This window comes from Delphinapterus leucas, chromosome 9 (assembly GCF_059928025.1).
Source record: "Delphinapterus leucas isolate spDelLeu-1000000601 "Yukka" chromosome 9, BTC_Dleu_Yukka2, whole genome shotgun sequence".
NCBI lineage: Eukaryota > Metazoa > Chordata > Mammalia > Artiodactyla > Monodontidae > Delphinapterus > Delphinapterus leucas.
Window position 1 is genome coordinate 50,799,188 of NC_143137.1, and position 13,492 is coordinate 50,812,679.

A 13,492-nucleotide genomic window follows, 5' to 3' on the forward strand; every position below is an offset into this window, starting at 1 on the left:
ATGTGAATAAATGAAAATATAATTTGGTTACCATGGTATTACATGCACTCATGTGAAAAAACAAAGGCCGAAAATAGCTCCAAACTACAGCAGACAATCAGGACAGGATGAATAGGTAGAAGAAAAGAGTAGTAACGTGAGCTTGTGTAAAGCTGAGCTTCAATCCCACTAGCCCTTGATGGGGCAGGGCTGATTCAGGATCTGCACGTGGTTCCACGGTGGTGGCAGGGAGAGAGAAAGCAGAGCTCCTGGGCACATGTGCACAGAGACAGAAAGAGCATTACATAAGTTAGTCTTTAGTTCCGTGAAATGGATCCTAAGGAAATAAGCAAGAAAGGGATCTGGTCGTTGTTAGTAGCATAGGGCGTGCTGGGTGTAATATGGACCTGCTTTAAAATCTTAACCCCGCCACTTTGTGTGTGGCCTTGTATAAGCTACTTAAACTTTCTGAAACTCAGTTGTTTCTTTATCTGTAAAATAGGAATGATCATGCTTAGCTCATAGGTTGCAGGAAGGGTAAGTGAAATAACACATTGATATATAAAGCACATTCAGTACCTGGTCATTGCTCTTATATTTAGAGGCAACTTTTAAAATGCTTTTTAATACACAGTGTTAAGAACACTTAGAGGAGTGTTGAAATAAGATGTGCTATATCTACTGTACTGATTCAGGTGTTTTGAGGGTGGCATAATGTCACTGGTGAGTCTCTGACACAAAGCAAGCCATGAGGCACCCAGGAGTCCTCACAGCTGGCTTCACCATGGGGATACCACTAGTCCTGATCATGAGGGAGCCACTTCATCTGTCTTGAATTTAGCCTTATGGGCTAGACAGTTGATTCTTTAAATATACCTGAGAATGGACGAGCCTCTCAGGGACAGAATCACACTAGATAAGGTTATAAGAGACATATGTAAACCAGAATGCTACTATATGCCTTTAGCATGAAAAATAGACCTGCCATGGGGACCAGATGGCTTTGGTCAGCCTGACCAGTGATGCTTTCCCCATAGACTACTTAGGAAGACAGAATTGTAGTCATCAGGTAAGTGTACAGTGAGAAGGAGAGGTGGCTATTTAATTCAATGTGGCAGGCTGTCCACTGCTGCAGAAGTGAAAAGGGTTTTGACCAGGGCCCTCCTTTCCCAGCCAGCAGGAGAAACATCAGTTCAGCCTCCCCCATTCCCTCTCTCGCCCCTGTTGGTTATGCTGACCTGGCGACCCGTTGTGCATGAAGGCTTTCTAATTTACCACATCTAAAGAGAGTGCCAGAGCATTTATTCTGTTTCATGCTGGTACCTGCCAGTCTGGCTCCTTCTGCTTCTGACCCAGGAGATGTTCTGTTACGGAGACAGCGTGACTCTACCCTTGTCTATTAGGTGTAGGTGATGGACTTCCGCTTTCAGAGTTTGGGGCTTCTTTGCTTTCTTGTATCTCTCTACAATAAGTAGAGCTTGCTGAATGACTAATATAATAAACTGAACAGGACCCCGAATTAAGATTTTGGGGTTGAATTTTATTCTAAGGAGGACATTGATGGAAATCATATCTCCAAGTGAAAGGTCCTGGAAAGAAACAAAGCTAACTCGGCTTTTCTACTGAGTTTTCTAGACAGCAGAGTCAGGTGATTTGGAAAGTGATGTCTATCCCTTTCCTCCAAGCCCTTAGGTTTTGTGGCTTGTGGTTTTGGTGGGTTTGGGGATGTTTGGAGTCGTCGGTGATTAAGGAAGTTGAAGTAAGTACTACTGCGCAGAGTTCAGCTATGTGGAAGCTTGCCCCCTTTACCTTGTATCTCATGTAGAAGACCCAAAAATGCAGGAGCAAAATGACTCGTGCAGTCAGAAACGAGAGAAAGCATTTGTTGTTCAAGTTTTCCTCCTATCAGTTAACTAGTATTATGCTTGCAGGGTGCTTTATGCTTTTCAAACTTGTGCAGGACCTTATTTGATCTTCATAATACCCCTGTGTGGCAAGTGGGGTGAGGACCAGTTACAGGTGAGGAAACCTCCGCCTAGGCCCATCGGCACCTTCCGGTGGCCCTCAGCTGCACCCTCTGTTTCTATTCCAGCACCCTCTCTCCCTCACCTTTTTTTTGGCGTCTCTTGTGTGGGTTTAGTGCTCAGAGCTGCCGATGTGGAAACAGCCTTTTGTACACTTTTCAGACTACGGGGTTTTGCCTCTCATTGTCACATAAACCTTTCATCCTCCAAACTCACGTAGGGCTTTGTTCTCAGCTCCCATTGTGGGCTGGGCAGTGGCCTTTGTGAACAAGGAATATTCAGGAATCGATCATAAACATTCCCGTCATATGTGCTAACCTCTGACTGTTCCACCTTCTCAGGGGAGGAGTTTCCTTTTTTTCCAAGGTAATCCAGAAGGAAAGGACTTCCTTTGCCTTGTCAGGGACTGAGGATCCTGCCGGCAGGATCCTCGGCTCTCGGGCAGCCTGGGTGGAGCTTCGTCAGGGACTGGATGGGTCAGAAAACTCATTTCAGTTTGCTTTGCTTCTCTGTTTTGTACCTTTGGGAACAAAAGTACAGAAGTTGGTGTCTATAAAGGATAAGCAGTTAAGCTATTGTCTAAAAGTGGCTTTTCCTAATTACCTGGAACTTCAGTTGTCAGGTCACTGCTCAAGCCATCTTCACCATTTACCCACCCAGCCACTACTGTTGAGTTTCTGACAGCAAAGCTGAGCAGAGTTATTGAGTTACTAAAATGTAAGAGATTCAATTGAAGTCTTTTATCTTTTGCTTCATGGGTTCAGCCCTTCTTCCTTTTCTGTTACTCATCAGAACTCTGAACATTCTTGGCTGGATTTAAAAGTACCCTACTTATCACTGCCCCACCCCCACCCCGTTGCACACCCACATCACCCGTCTGAATAGTTCTTTCATCTACTAGTAGGCAGGGTTATTTAATTCTGATTAAAGTGGCAGCTTGTTTAAAGACATTATCAGGGGAAATTCAAGCTGTTCAAATAAAATAAGCAATAAGTCAACTGTAAGGTGACTAAACCAGTGCTTCTGCATTTCTAGGTCAAGTCATTACATAATGTAGTTTTTGGTTTTTTGAAAGAAACCATGTATTTATCAAATAAGTGCTTAACTCTGAACTTAGGGGAACAGAAAATAATTGGCAACTGTATTTTCCCCAAAATCAGGCCAGTATCCTTGGCATCCTTCTTAATATCTTTCTCTTATAATCCACGTCCTATTCATAAGCAAATCCTAGGATCTTCCTTCCGAAACCAGCCGTTTTCACTGCCACCCCACTGGTGCTGGCCACCAAGCCCAAGCCATAGGCATCAATGACTGGGCTTGTTGCGACAGACTCATCAACTGGTCTCTTGTTTCCATAGCCAATTCTGCACTCAGCAGCCAGAGTGATTGCTCTCACGATTTCCCCAGTCACTTGGAATCAAATCCCAAGTCCTGGCTATGGCCCACAAAGCCCTGCGATGTGCCACCCCCAGATATCATGCCTCCTTCCACTTTGACTCATTTAGCTTTAGCCATGCTGGCCTTTTTTTTTTTTTTTTTTTGCCGTACGCGGGCCTCTCACTGCTGTGGCCTCTCCCGTTGAGGAGCACAGGCTCCGGACGCGCAGGCTCAGCGGCCATGGCTCACGGGCCCAGCCGCTCTGCAGCATGTGGGATCTTCCCGGACCGGGGCACGAACCCGTGTCCCCTGCATCGGCAGGCGGACTCTCAACCACTGCACCACCAGGGAAGCCCCATGCTGGCCTTTTTGCTTCTCCTAAAACATATCGGGCATTTGTCAAGCCCTGGATAGTGGCTGTGTCCTCTGATCTGGACATATTTCCCCTAGCTATCTGTGTGGTTAACTGCCTTATTTCTCTTAGCCTCAGAGGTTTCTATCACAGAGTCCTGCCCCAACCACCCTGTCTGATATGATACTTCCACTGACCATCTGCCATCCTCCATCCTCATCCTTGCTTTATTCTCCTTTACTACTGACAGATTATGTGCTTATTTGTTTAATAGTCTGTCTCACCCACTTCTGCACTAAAATGTAAACTCCAGGAGGGTAAAGATTTTTGTTTCTTTTGTTTCTCATTGTATCCACAGTGACTAAGACAGTGCCTGACACATCACAGGCAATCAGCAAATGTTTGATGAATGCCTTGGTCCCCTCCGTGGGTGATTTTTGACCTGCCACTTGTTCTCTTTTCCACGAGCAGCGCTTCATGGTTAGAGACGCGTCCAGAACTAGGAGGACTCTATAGTTATGTCTCTGGACAGCTGCAGAATTGATGTATTTAAGGGTTTATTTTTCTAAATCTGAAGAAGAAAAACCTACAAAATACACACATATTGAATGCACTCTTGACCCATATTCTCCTCGCCTTACCGCCCACCTCATATAAAGTGCATTCTCAAAGCATCAATCACAAATGATTCGGTCAGGGTGAAGAAAGACCTCAGATATACAAATAAATTACAAGAATTCTTAACTACCATGGGAACTCATTGACTGTGGGATTGTAGAAAAAAAGATACATATAAATATTTGCACAATAAAAACCATGTAAACTAATTTCCTGAATGTTTGAGAATCCTTACCAGTCAGAAATTGCTCTTATTTGATTGGAATGGAGAGGAAGTGATGGAGAAAGATACTAAAAAACTAGTCTAAAGTGGCTTTAGCTAGCAGACTAACAGACAGCGTCTACTGCAGGGCTGAATCAGTTCAGACTCAAAATCTAGTGCCTTTCTATGCCTGGGTTACAGTGTAATGAGAAGAGAAACTCAACCAAATCCCGTACTAGCAAACACAGGTTCGATTGTGCACATTATTCTCTATTCCAGTAGATTTTAGATTACCGTCAACAAAGATTAAATGATTAATTGTGAATTACCCCCTTTCCATGGGTATTAAAAATTAATCAAAGACTTAACAGAATCTTCTCCAGTTGGCTGGCATCCACTGCCGCCTCTGAAGCTAGGATTCAAAGAAAACAGATGTTAGAATGATAGCATTTTGAAGCCAGAGGGATTCTCAGACCTCATTTTACAAAGAAATAAATGAGAGAGAGGTTGGAAAGGTCAGACTCAGAAGATTCCTTCTCCAAGTATCCATGAGATGGGACCTTAATGGTGTGCCGAGGCTCTGGGGAGGGACCAGAGCCCAACTTTGAGAGCAGTCATTGAGGAGCAGCTGAGGCATCGCAGGAAACAGCATTGGATTTGAAGTCTGAGGACCTGGGTTTAAAACACTACGCTCATCACTGATTAACTGTGTAACACTGGGCAGGCTCTTCACTAGAAAGAACCCGTTTCCTAATTTATAAAATAAGGGTAATGAAGACACAAGGTGACCATGAGAGCTAAGTGGAAATACCACTCATGACAAAAAGTTAAAATTTAATCTCTGCTTACTCCATACCAGCATATGATCCTGGCACTTTCCATGTGTTATCTTTTTGGGTTTGCAAAGTCAGTGGTACTAGCCCTCTTTTGCAGATGAGGTAATTGGGGCCCAGAGGGTTTTAAAACACACTCAAGGTCATACAGCCAGTAGATGATATTGCACAGTTAGGTTCTAGATCTGTGGGACTTCAGAAGCTCTCCCTCACTCTCTGAAACTCATGCAGCACATGGCAGAGGCTTCAGAAGTGTTTCATGAATAAATAACCTGTTGTGAGGAAATATATCAAAGAAAAATAAGGCATCAATTTAATTTCCCTGGAAAGCTTTGTAAACTTCTGAAAAGCCATGTGCACCAAATAAATCACTGCCAAAGGCCTTTTTAATCCAGAAAGAAATAAGCCAAATCACTGATATTTCAATGTTGAGATTAATGCATCCAGAAAACAGCCCTTGGACCCCATCTAAAGGCACTTTGCTAAGCATTGATTCATTAATCTGACAGAATCATTTTAAAAGGTCAAATTAGGGCTTCCCTGGTGGCGCGGTGGTTGAGAGTCTGCCTGCTGATGCAGGGACACGGGTTCGTGCCCCGGTCCGGGAAGATGGCCGCTGGGCCTGCACGTCCGGAGCCTGTGCTCCGCAGCGGGAGAGGCCACAGCAGTGAGAGGCCCGCGTACCGCAAAAAAAAAAAAAAAAAGGTCAAATTAACATTTTATGGGACATATGTATACTTTATGGTATGATAGGCTTTCTTTTATAATTCATATGGACAGTATATTTATCCTTGTATTATGGGATTTTAAATTATTACAGAAGAGTTTATAGTTTTTATATATTGTATTTTGCTTTGATGTTTATATTTAGCCAGACTTATAAAATGCCAAATTCTTGATAAAGGCTGTGATCTTTACATTTTTTACTATATAATTTCTGTGGGAATGAATATGATCTACTTTATAATAATCTACTTTAAAATATGCCTACATTATGGGACAGGGGAACATTCCATAGCTCCTCTCCCCTCCACTCGGGGGTGGATAGGGCAGGTAGAGTGAAGAAGTGAGGGGTTGGTGTTGTCTTGCCCTAGTTTAGTTTTATATGATCCTGAGGTTTAAAAAGTTAACTCTGCTGTTTTTGTTGAGAGCTAGTGGGAAAAGAAGGGAAAACAGGGGTGTAGCTGTTTGTGATATAAAGTATCTTCAGGGGGTTGGACTGAAAAAGAAGAAGATGAAGGAAAGCAGAGAGTTGCATTTTAGGAGTGAGGTTTCTAAGTCAGTGTTTGAGCTGAAAAGCACATAGGCACGGGGAGGGCGCTCACATTCTCAAGAGGCCTCTGAGAATTAAGACCATCAAGGGATGGTAAATGTGCACCTCCCACCTCATATTGGATCTGGGATTTATGTTCATCAAGACCTGAAAGATGCCTGCCCTGTTGACATCTTTGTCTCTACTTTTCTCCGAGCCAGGCTGGTACCATTGCACTCCCATCAGTTGAAAGTGTGTGTGGTGTGACTCACGATTATCCTGTCCCTGCCGTTCTCCACCTGGAGGAGGGCCACAGAAGTGGTTCTTAAACTGTGTTCCGTGTTCACTGCAGTCCAGGGTCCAGAGCAAGGCGAGTGGTTGTGGATTGGTCATCCCCACTTCCTGCCACACCTGTTCACCTCAAGCCCGGCTCTGAGTATATTGAGTTCTTGATAAGATATGTTTGAAAACAGGGTGTGGCTGCTTAAGGATTTTTTTTTTTTGAAACTTTTTTGAAAACCATCTGTAAACCAAAAATGCTGGGGTTTACCTCTACTTCTTCCCTATCAGTGTGTTTCGGAAACGTTACTTAGTCTTTCTAGTTTCAGTCTCCTCGTGTGTAATATGATGGCTTTGGCCCAAATGCCCTAAGTGTAAGAGACCTTTGCTAAGAACCAGCTAAGTCAGAGAAATTTCTGTAAACGCCGCTAGCAGCATTACTCTGGTTTTACTAATACCGAATTATGATAACAGCACATATACTGCTCTCGTGCCTTGCATGTTACTGAGATAATGAGGAAATTAACTGAGGAGTCATTTTCTCTTTAGTTTCTTCATTAGTGAATAAAACAGAAGTAATGACCTCAGTGATAAAAGGCAGGGAAATGAGCTACAGTCTCTGTTACAAGGGACTCTCTTTTCTAGAATGTAATTGCATATTTACTCAAGATATTTTTATGAACAAAGAATGAACAAAAACTTTTTCTTAGCAGTTGACTAACATTTCTTCCATAATTGTTTAGCTCTTTTTTTAAATAAAAACATTCTTTTTTAAAAAAAACTATCTTGGATTCGTCTTCTCGTCAGTGATTTAATAAAAAGTGGCTGGACTATGTGATGCAGAGTTTTCAAAAGAGTAAAATCTGCTGAGGCAAAGAGCATTTGTGTGTTGCTTAGGAATATTTATGTAACATTTAAAAGGTTCTACTATTTGACATCTTAATTAAAACGTTTGTGCGTACTTTCAGAATAGCATTGATTTTGACCTTGGCAGCTAATGTCAGATTAGATGATTTGTAAGTGGGCAGCGCTTGCATCTCTGCTTTTGTTTTCATGTCTTTCAAAACACGTCTCTACCCTCATCACTCACCACTTGGCTGCTGTTTCCCCAGGCTTCTGGAGGCTTCCATTCACAGGCTTTTTCCTGACATATTTGAGCAAGACAGAGCTGACTATGTCTGGAGCACCCTCTTGGGGGCAGACTTATTGAAGGGAAACTAAACAAGTTTCCGTTCAGTTCGACGCTGCAATCGTATTACATCTCAGTGCAAGGGAGAAAGAATGGATTTCATGAGACACAAAAGTTAATTGGTTTTTCGCCTTTGTTTCCATCAGGTCAGCCACCATCCACCTATTTCTGCATGTCACGCTGAGTCTGGAAATTTTGTTTTCTGGCAAGGTAATGTGCTCATATATTTGACTTCTGTCATTTTGTGTAATGGTATAATTTATTTTATTCAGGAACTACTGTAAATGCTTGTTAAGGTCAAAAGTGGGCCCTGGACTTGGGCCTCACTGGAAGCAACTGTACCACTTGATATTCTTGCCTCTCACCTCTGAACAATAACTGCCGTTTGTCGACTTCAAAATTCAAGATTCTGGAGGTTAACTTAGTTGTTCTCTTCTTTCAAAATCCTCAGTCTTTGTCTGGGCCACCACCATTGTTTATTGCTATAATTTTCCCTTTAGCTCATTCCATGGCCATTTGAAATGCCTCATGTATTTCAAGACATTAAATATTTACAGTTATTTATCAGATTCTAGACAGCAGAGGGTTCTTTTGCTTTTGAAGCTTTAAATTTTATTTCGGAAATTTTACATTGCTGACTTTTTTTTTCAGTTTGGGGTTGTTCCTGTATTCAGTTTATTATATTTTGAATTTGGGAAGGGATGGCTTGCTCTGAAGAATAAATAAGGCTGCAAATATTTCCTAAATGGATTAATTTTGTTAAATTATTTATTCCAAAGTCAGAAGGTGCTATAGAAAGAAAATTTGAGCATCTCTGCTAACTGGTTAACACCTGATTTGCCACACTGCCTTTTTTTTAATGCATCTATAAAATTTAAAAGATGAGAAAGAGTATTTTGTGAAAAAATTTCCTTCCCCCATTCCAGTTCGTAGCCATCCAGTTTCTGTCTCTGGACACAATATTACAACAGTTTAGGTTACAAGTACCATGGTTTCCTTTCTGAGTCTTTGCTACTAAAGTTTAAAATTGAAGCTTGACTGGAGACTTCTCTTTCACCGAAACCCTCTGGAAATAATTCCCATAAGATCTCTAACCTCCTAATTGCTGTGTCATTGACCTTGTTAGCACTTTATTATTATTTTTTTAAGTTAGGTATTAGGTAATGGGAGGGGTCTTCTTCAAGTACTTCCTGTGTGCTCCTTACATCAATCAGAATTTTCTCCTCCACTCCCTTTGCTTCTTCTTCACCAGCTTCTTCCTGGGCAATCCCGTGTCTCCATAAGCCCACAACTGTCAAATCTTGCTTTTTTTTATCCACTTTGACATTTTCCTGCCTTTTGATTAGGTTGTTTAGATCACTTACATTTATTGTGATTATCAACATAGTTGGATTTAAATTTGGCCTCTTGTTATTTGTTTTCTGTTTGTCACATCTGTTCTTTGTTCCCCTTCTTTTTTTACGTTCTTTTGGATTAATTATTTTCTGTGATTCCATTGTATATCCTTTGTTGCCTTATTAGCTCTACTTCTTTGTTCCATTTTTTAGTTGTTACTTTAGGATTCATATTATATATCTTTAACATATCACAGTCTCCTTTCAAGTGATATTATGCTACTTAACATATAGCAAAGGCAGCTTACAAAAGTGTACTTCTATTTCCCCTTCCCCAACGTTTGCTATTGTGGACAAACATTTTACTTACATATGTTATAAACCCTGTCATACATTGTTACTAATTTGCTTTAAACAACCAATTATCTTTTGGGGGGTAACAGCTTATTGGGATATAATTTATAGGCTATACAACTCACCTAATTAAAAGGTACAAGTCAGTGGTTTTTCATGTATTCACAGAGCTGTACAATCATCACTACAATCAATTTTAGAACATTTTCATCACTCCAAAAAGAAACCTCTTTTCCCACCTTTTAGTGGCTCCCCCCCACCCCCACCCCCACCCCCCCGCCTTCCAATTTCTGTCAAGCTCTTCCGTCCTTAGGCAACCACTGATCTTCTTTCTGTCCCTATAGATTTGCCTAGTCCGGACATGTCATATAAATAGAATCATGTAATATGTGCCCAGGAGCTTCCTGGTCCCAGCCCACCTCTCTCCTGGACCACGGCCATGACCCCCTACTGTCCTCCCTGCATTCACCTTTGCTCCCCTATGGTCTGTGTATTGTCACCCAGCAGCCAGAGGGATCGTCTGCCTCTGCCCTTCTTTTTCTATTCCCTGTCTCTCTGATGGCACTATCATTCATGCAAGTTGGAAGAATCTGAGATCATCCACAAATTCTCTCCGTCTTTCACAATCAGCATCTAATTTGTCACCCAGTTTTATCTCTGCTTCTTTAATGGTTCCAGGATCATTCCCTTCTACTCCATCCCTACCACCCCTGTCCTGGTTCACTTCATCCTCATTTATCCCTTGAGCATACAGGTCACCTGCTTCTCATCTCTCCTGCTCCTGTTCCATTCTCCATACTGCTGCCAATTATCTTGGCAAAGTCTGTATCTCATCACATCAATTCTCTGTCTAAACAAAACCTTATTTCCCCCAGTGCACCCAAATCAGACTTCTTAGCCAAGCTTGTAGAGCCCGCTGTTTTTTGCACTCAAGCTGTTTTTCTACTCTTCTAGAGTCTAAACAGTCTGAGACCCAGAGGACAGAACCACACCCTGTTCTCTCGTGTCTTCTCATGTCTTCTGCCTTAAACTGCTTTTTCTCTGCCCAGTGAACTGTTTATTCTTCAAGCCCAGTTTAAGCGGCCCCTTTAGACAAGCCTCTTCTGATGCCTTCCCCAAGCATGTTGGGCTCTCCTTCTCTGGTTCCATTTCACCTTACAACGTACCCAGTTATGGCCCGTGCCTCTCTGGGGGGCCTTACTCGTTTTCACTTCTGTATGCCTTTCGCACTGTGAGTTCTTCCAAGGGAGGGACTTTATAATTTTAGTTTCTCTGATTCTGTTCCAGGTACTCAGTTGCTACTTATATTGAATAATAATGAATTTTATTATGAAGAGATTGTCCTATATTGTGGTTGATCATTTATCCAGCCTAAGAACGCTTTGATCTACCTAGCTCTCCTGCTAAATATGTAACATTTGGTATTATTTCATTTCAGACATGAGATGGAAGAACAAATTCTGGGGCAAATCCATGGAAATTGTTCCCATTGGCACAACCCATGTGACTCTGCCAGCGTAAGTTCTCCTTCTGTGGTTAGGAACTTTATAGAATTTAGGGCCCAGGTTTAGGAACAGGATTCCCATTGTCCCCCGTGGTGCTGAGTGTGTTTTTTTCTGTTAATGTGTTTGACAGTAGCTTCAAATGTTCTTCATTTTGACAGTCTCACATTTTTGTTCTCTCTAATGGAAATGCTTCCTGGACACCAAAGTTCCCAAGTAGGGGCTTTAAAAAATACATTTCTACTTTCTAACACAATTAGGAATGATAATATTACTTTAGCACTGTTGTCCTGCCTCACTGTCCAAAAAATTTTTAAAGAAAGCTCTGGCCTTGATCTTTAGGGATTATTGATACTTATTCATAAAGCAAAATGGTAATCATTATGGCCTCTGGAACTGGGCTCCTGCGACTCATGTGCTCACACCACTACTTACTAGTTGCAAATCCTTGGGCAGGTTACTTAACCTTTCTGATCACCAGTTCTCTTATCTGTGAAACAGGGATAATGAGCCATCTACTTCATAAGACTGTTGCGAAGGTTAAGCAGATACAGAAAGCACTTAAAATAGTAATTGGCGGGCTTCCCTGGTGGCGCAGTGGTTGGGGGTCCGCCTGCCGATGTAGGGGACACGGGTTCGTGCCCCGGTCTGGGAGGATCCCGCATGCCGCGGAGCGGCTGGGCCCGTGAGCCATGGCCGCTGAGCCTGCGCGTCCGGAGCCTGTGCTCCGCAACGGGAGAGGCCACAGCAGTGAGAGGCCCGCGTACCGCAAAAAAAAAAAAAAAAAAAATAGTAATTGGCACATATTATGTGTCATTTAAGTGTTTGGTCTTGTTACCATTATCCTCGTAATTATTATTTAACTCCGTAAGTCATATCTGAATACCTTCTCATTGTAAAAGATTTAAGATATATGTATCTTAAGAGTAATATGTAAAATATATGTGTGTGTGTGTATGTATACAGACACACCTCAGAGATATTGCGGGTTTGGCTCTAGACCACTGCAATAAAGCAAATATTACAATATAGTGAGCCACATGAATTTTTTGGTTTCCCGTTGCTTATGGAAGTTATGTTTTATATACTTCATAGACATGAAGGGAGCAGATGCTGTTGGAAAAATGCTGCCAATAGACTTGCTCTACACAGGGTTGCCACAGACCTTCAACTTGTAAAAAACGCAATAAAGCGAGACCTGCCTGTATACATATGTGCCTAAATATACACACCTACACGTGTATATACATAAGTATATATGTGCATGTGTGTGCCTGTATGTACACATTCGTGTGTGTGCACATATATGTGTGTAGAGAGCACACTGTGGAAAACCCCTCTACCCTCCCCTTGCCACTCTCCTTTCATAGTTTGGTGACTTTCGACACGTCTCCTCTGGCAAAGGACAGAGTGGGTTGTTCCAGGAGACCTCCAGCTTCTAGTGGAGCCTCTGGCAGCCTCCAGGGTCTGACCTTCACCCACCTCCCAGCCTCCTGAGAGGGTGAAAGCTCTTAGACTGCCCAGCATGGCTCAATCGGTGTTGGTTCCATTAATGAAGGAATGAGTAATTCATTACAGGACTTGTTTTTTAAGTAGCAGTGCTTGTTTGCATTTGCTGATGGCTGCTCTGGTAGTTGTTACTTTCACTTTTTCTTCCTTTAGTTTTGGAGATCATTTTGAGTGGAACAAAGTGACCTCTTGCATCCATAACATCTTAAGTGGGCAGAGGTGGATCGAGCACTATGGAGAGATTGTTATCAAGAACGTGAATGATGATTCCTGCCACTGCAAAGTGAACTTTATAAAGGTAACCTGGGTGGCCTGTGAGCTCTGGCGCTGGACAGGCCTCGGCAGAGCTGGGCCTCAGGGCACAGGGTGTCTTGGGAAGTTTTTCACCTTCACTTTTGTGCCAGTAGACAAGCAATGCCAGGTGCTCCCTGGTCCCAGCCCCACCTCTCTCACCTGGACCAGGGCCATGGCCCCTCCTGGGCTCCTTCCTTCCACCTTTACTCCCCTATGGTCTGTCTTCAGTGTGGCAGCCAGAGGGACCCTGTTGAAACATGTCATCATGTTACAGTACGGATGAGCCTTGAACACATTATGCTAAGTGAAATAAGCCAGACACAAAAGGACAGATAATGATTCCATTTATGTAAGGTACCTGGAGCAGCCACATCCATAAAGACAAAGTAGAATG

The 13,492-nt window shown here is 42.5% G+C and overlaps 1 protein-coding gene across 6 annotated transcripts in view; it reads left to right on the plus strand.

The window, feature by feature from the left end:
* The window catches only part of OSBPL3 (oxysterol binding protein like 3), a 205,294-nt gene that overhangs the window by 176,532 nt on the left and 15,270 nt on the right, over positions 1–13,492 (plus strand). For all 6 annotated transcript variants that reach the window (XM_022584900.3, XM_022584892.3, XM_089917599.1 and 3 more), the window contains 3 exons: positions 8,252–8,315; positions 11,232–11,310; positions 12,958–13,102. In XM_022584900.3, the coding sequence (XP_022440608.1) occupies positions 8,252–8,315; positions 11,232–11,310; positions 12,958–13,102 (288 nt within the window). The remainder of the gene's footprint in view (positions 1–8,251; positions 8,316–11,231; positions 11,311–12,957; positions 13,103–13,492) is intronic.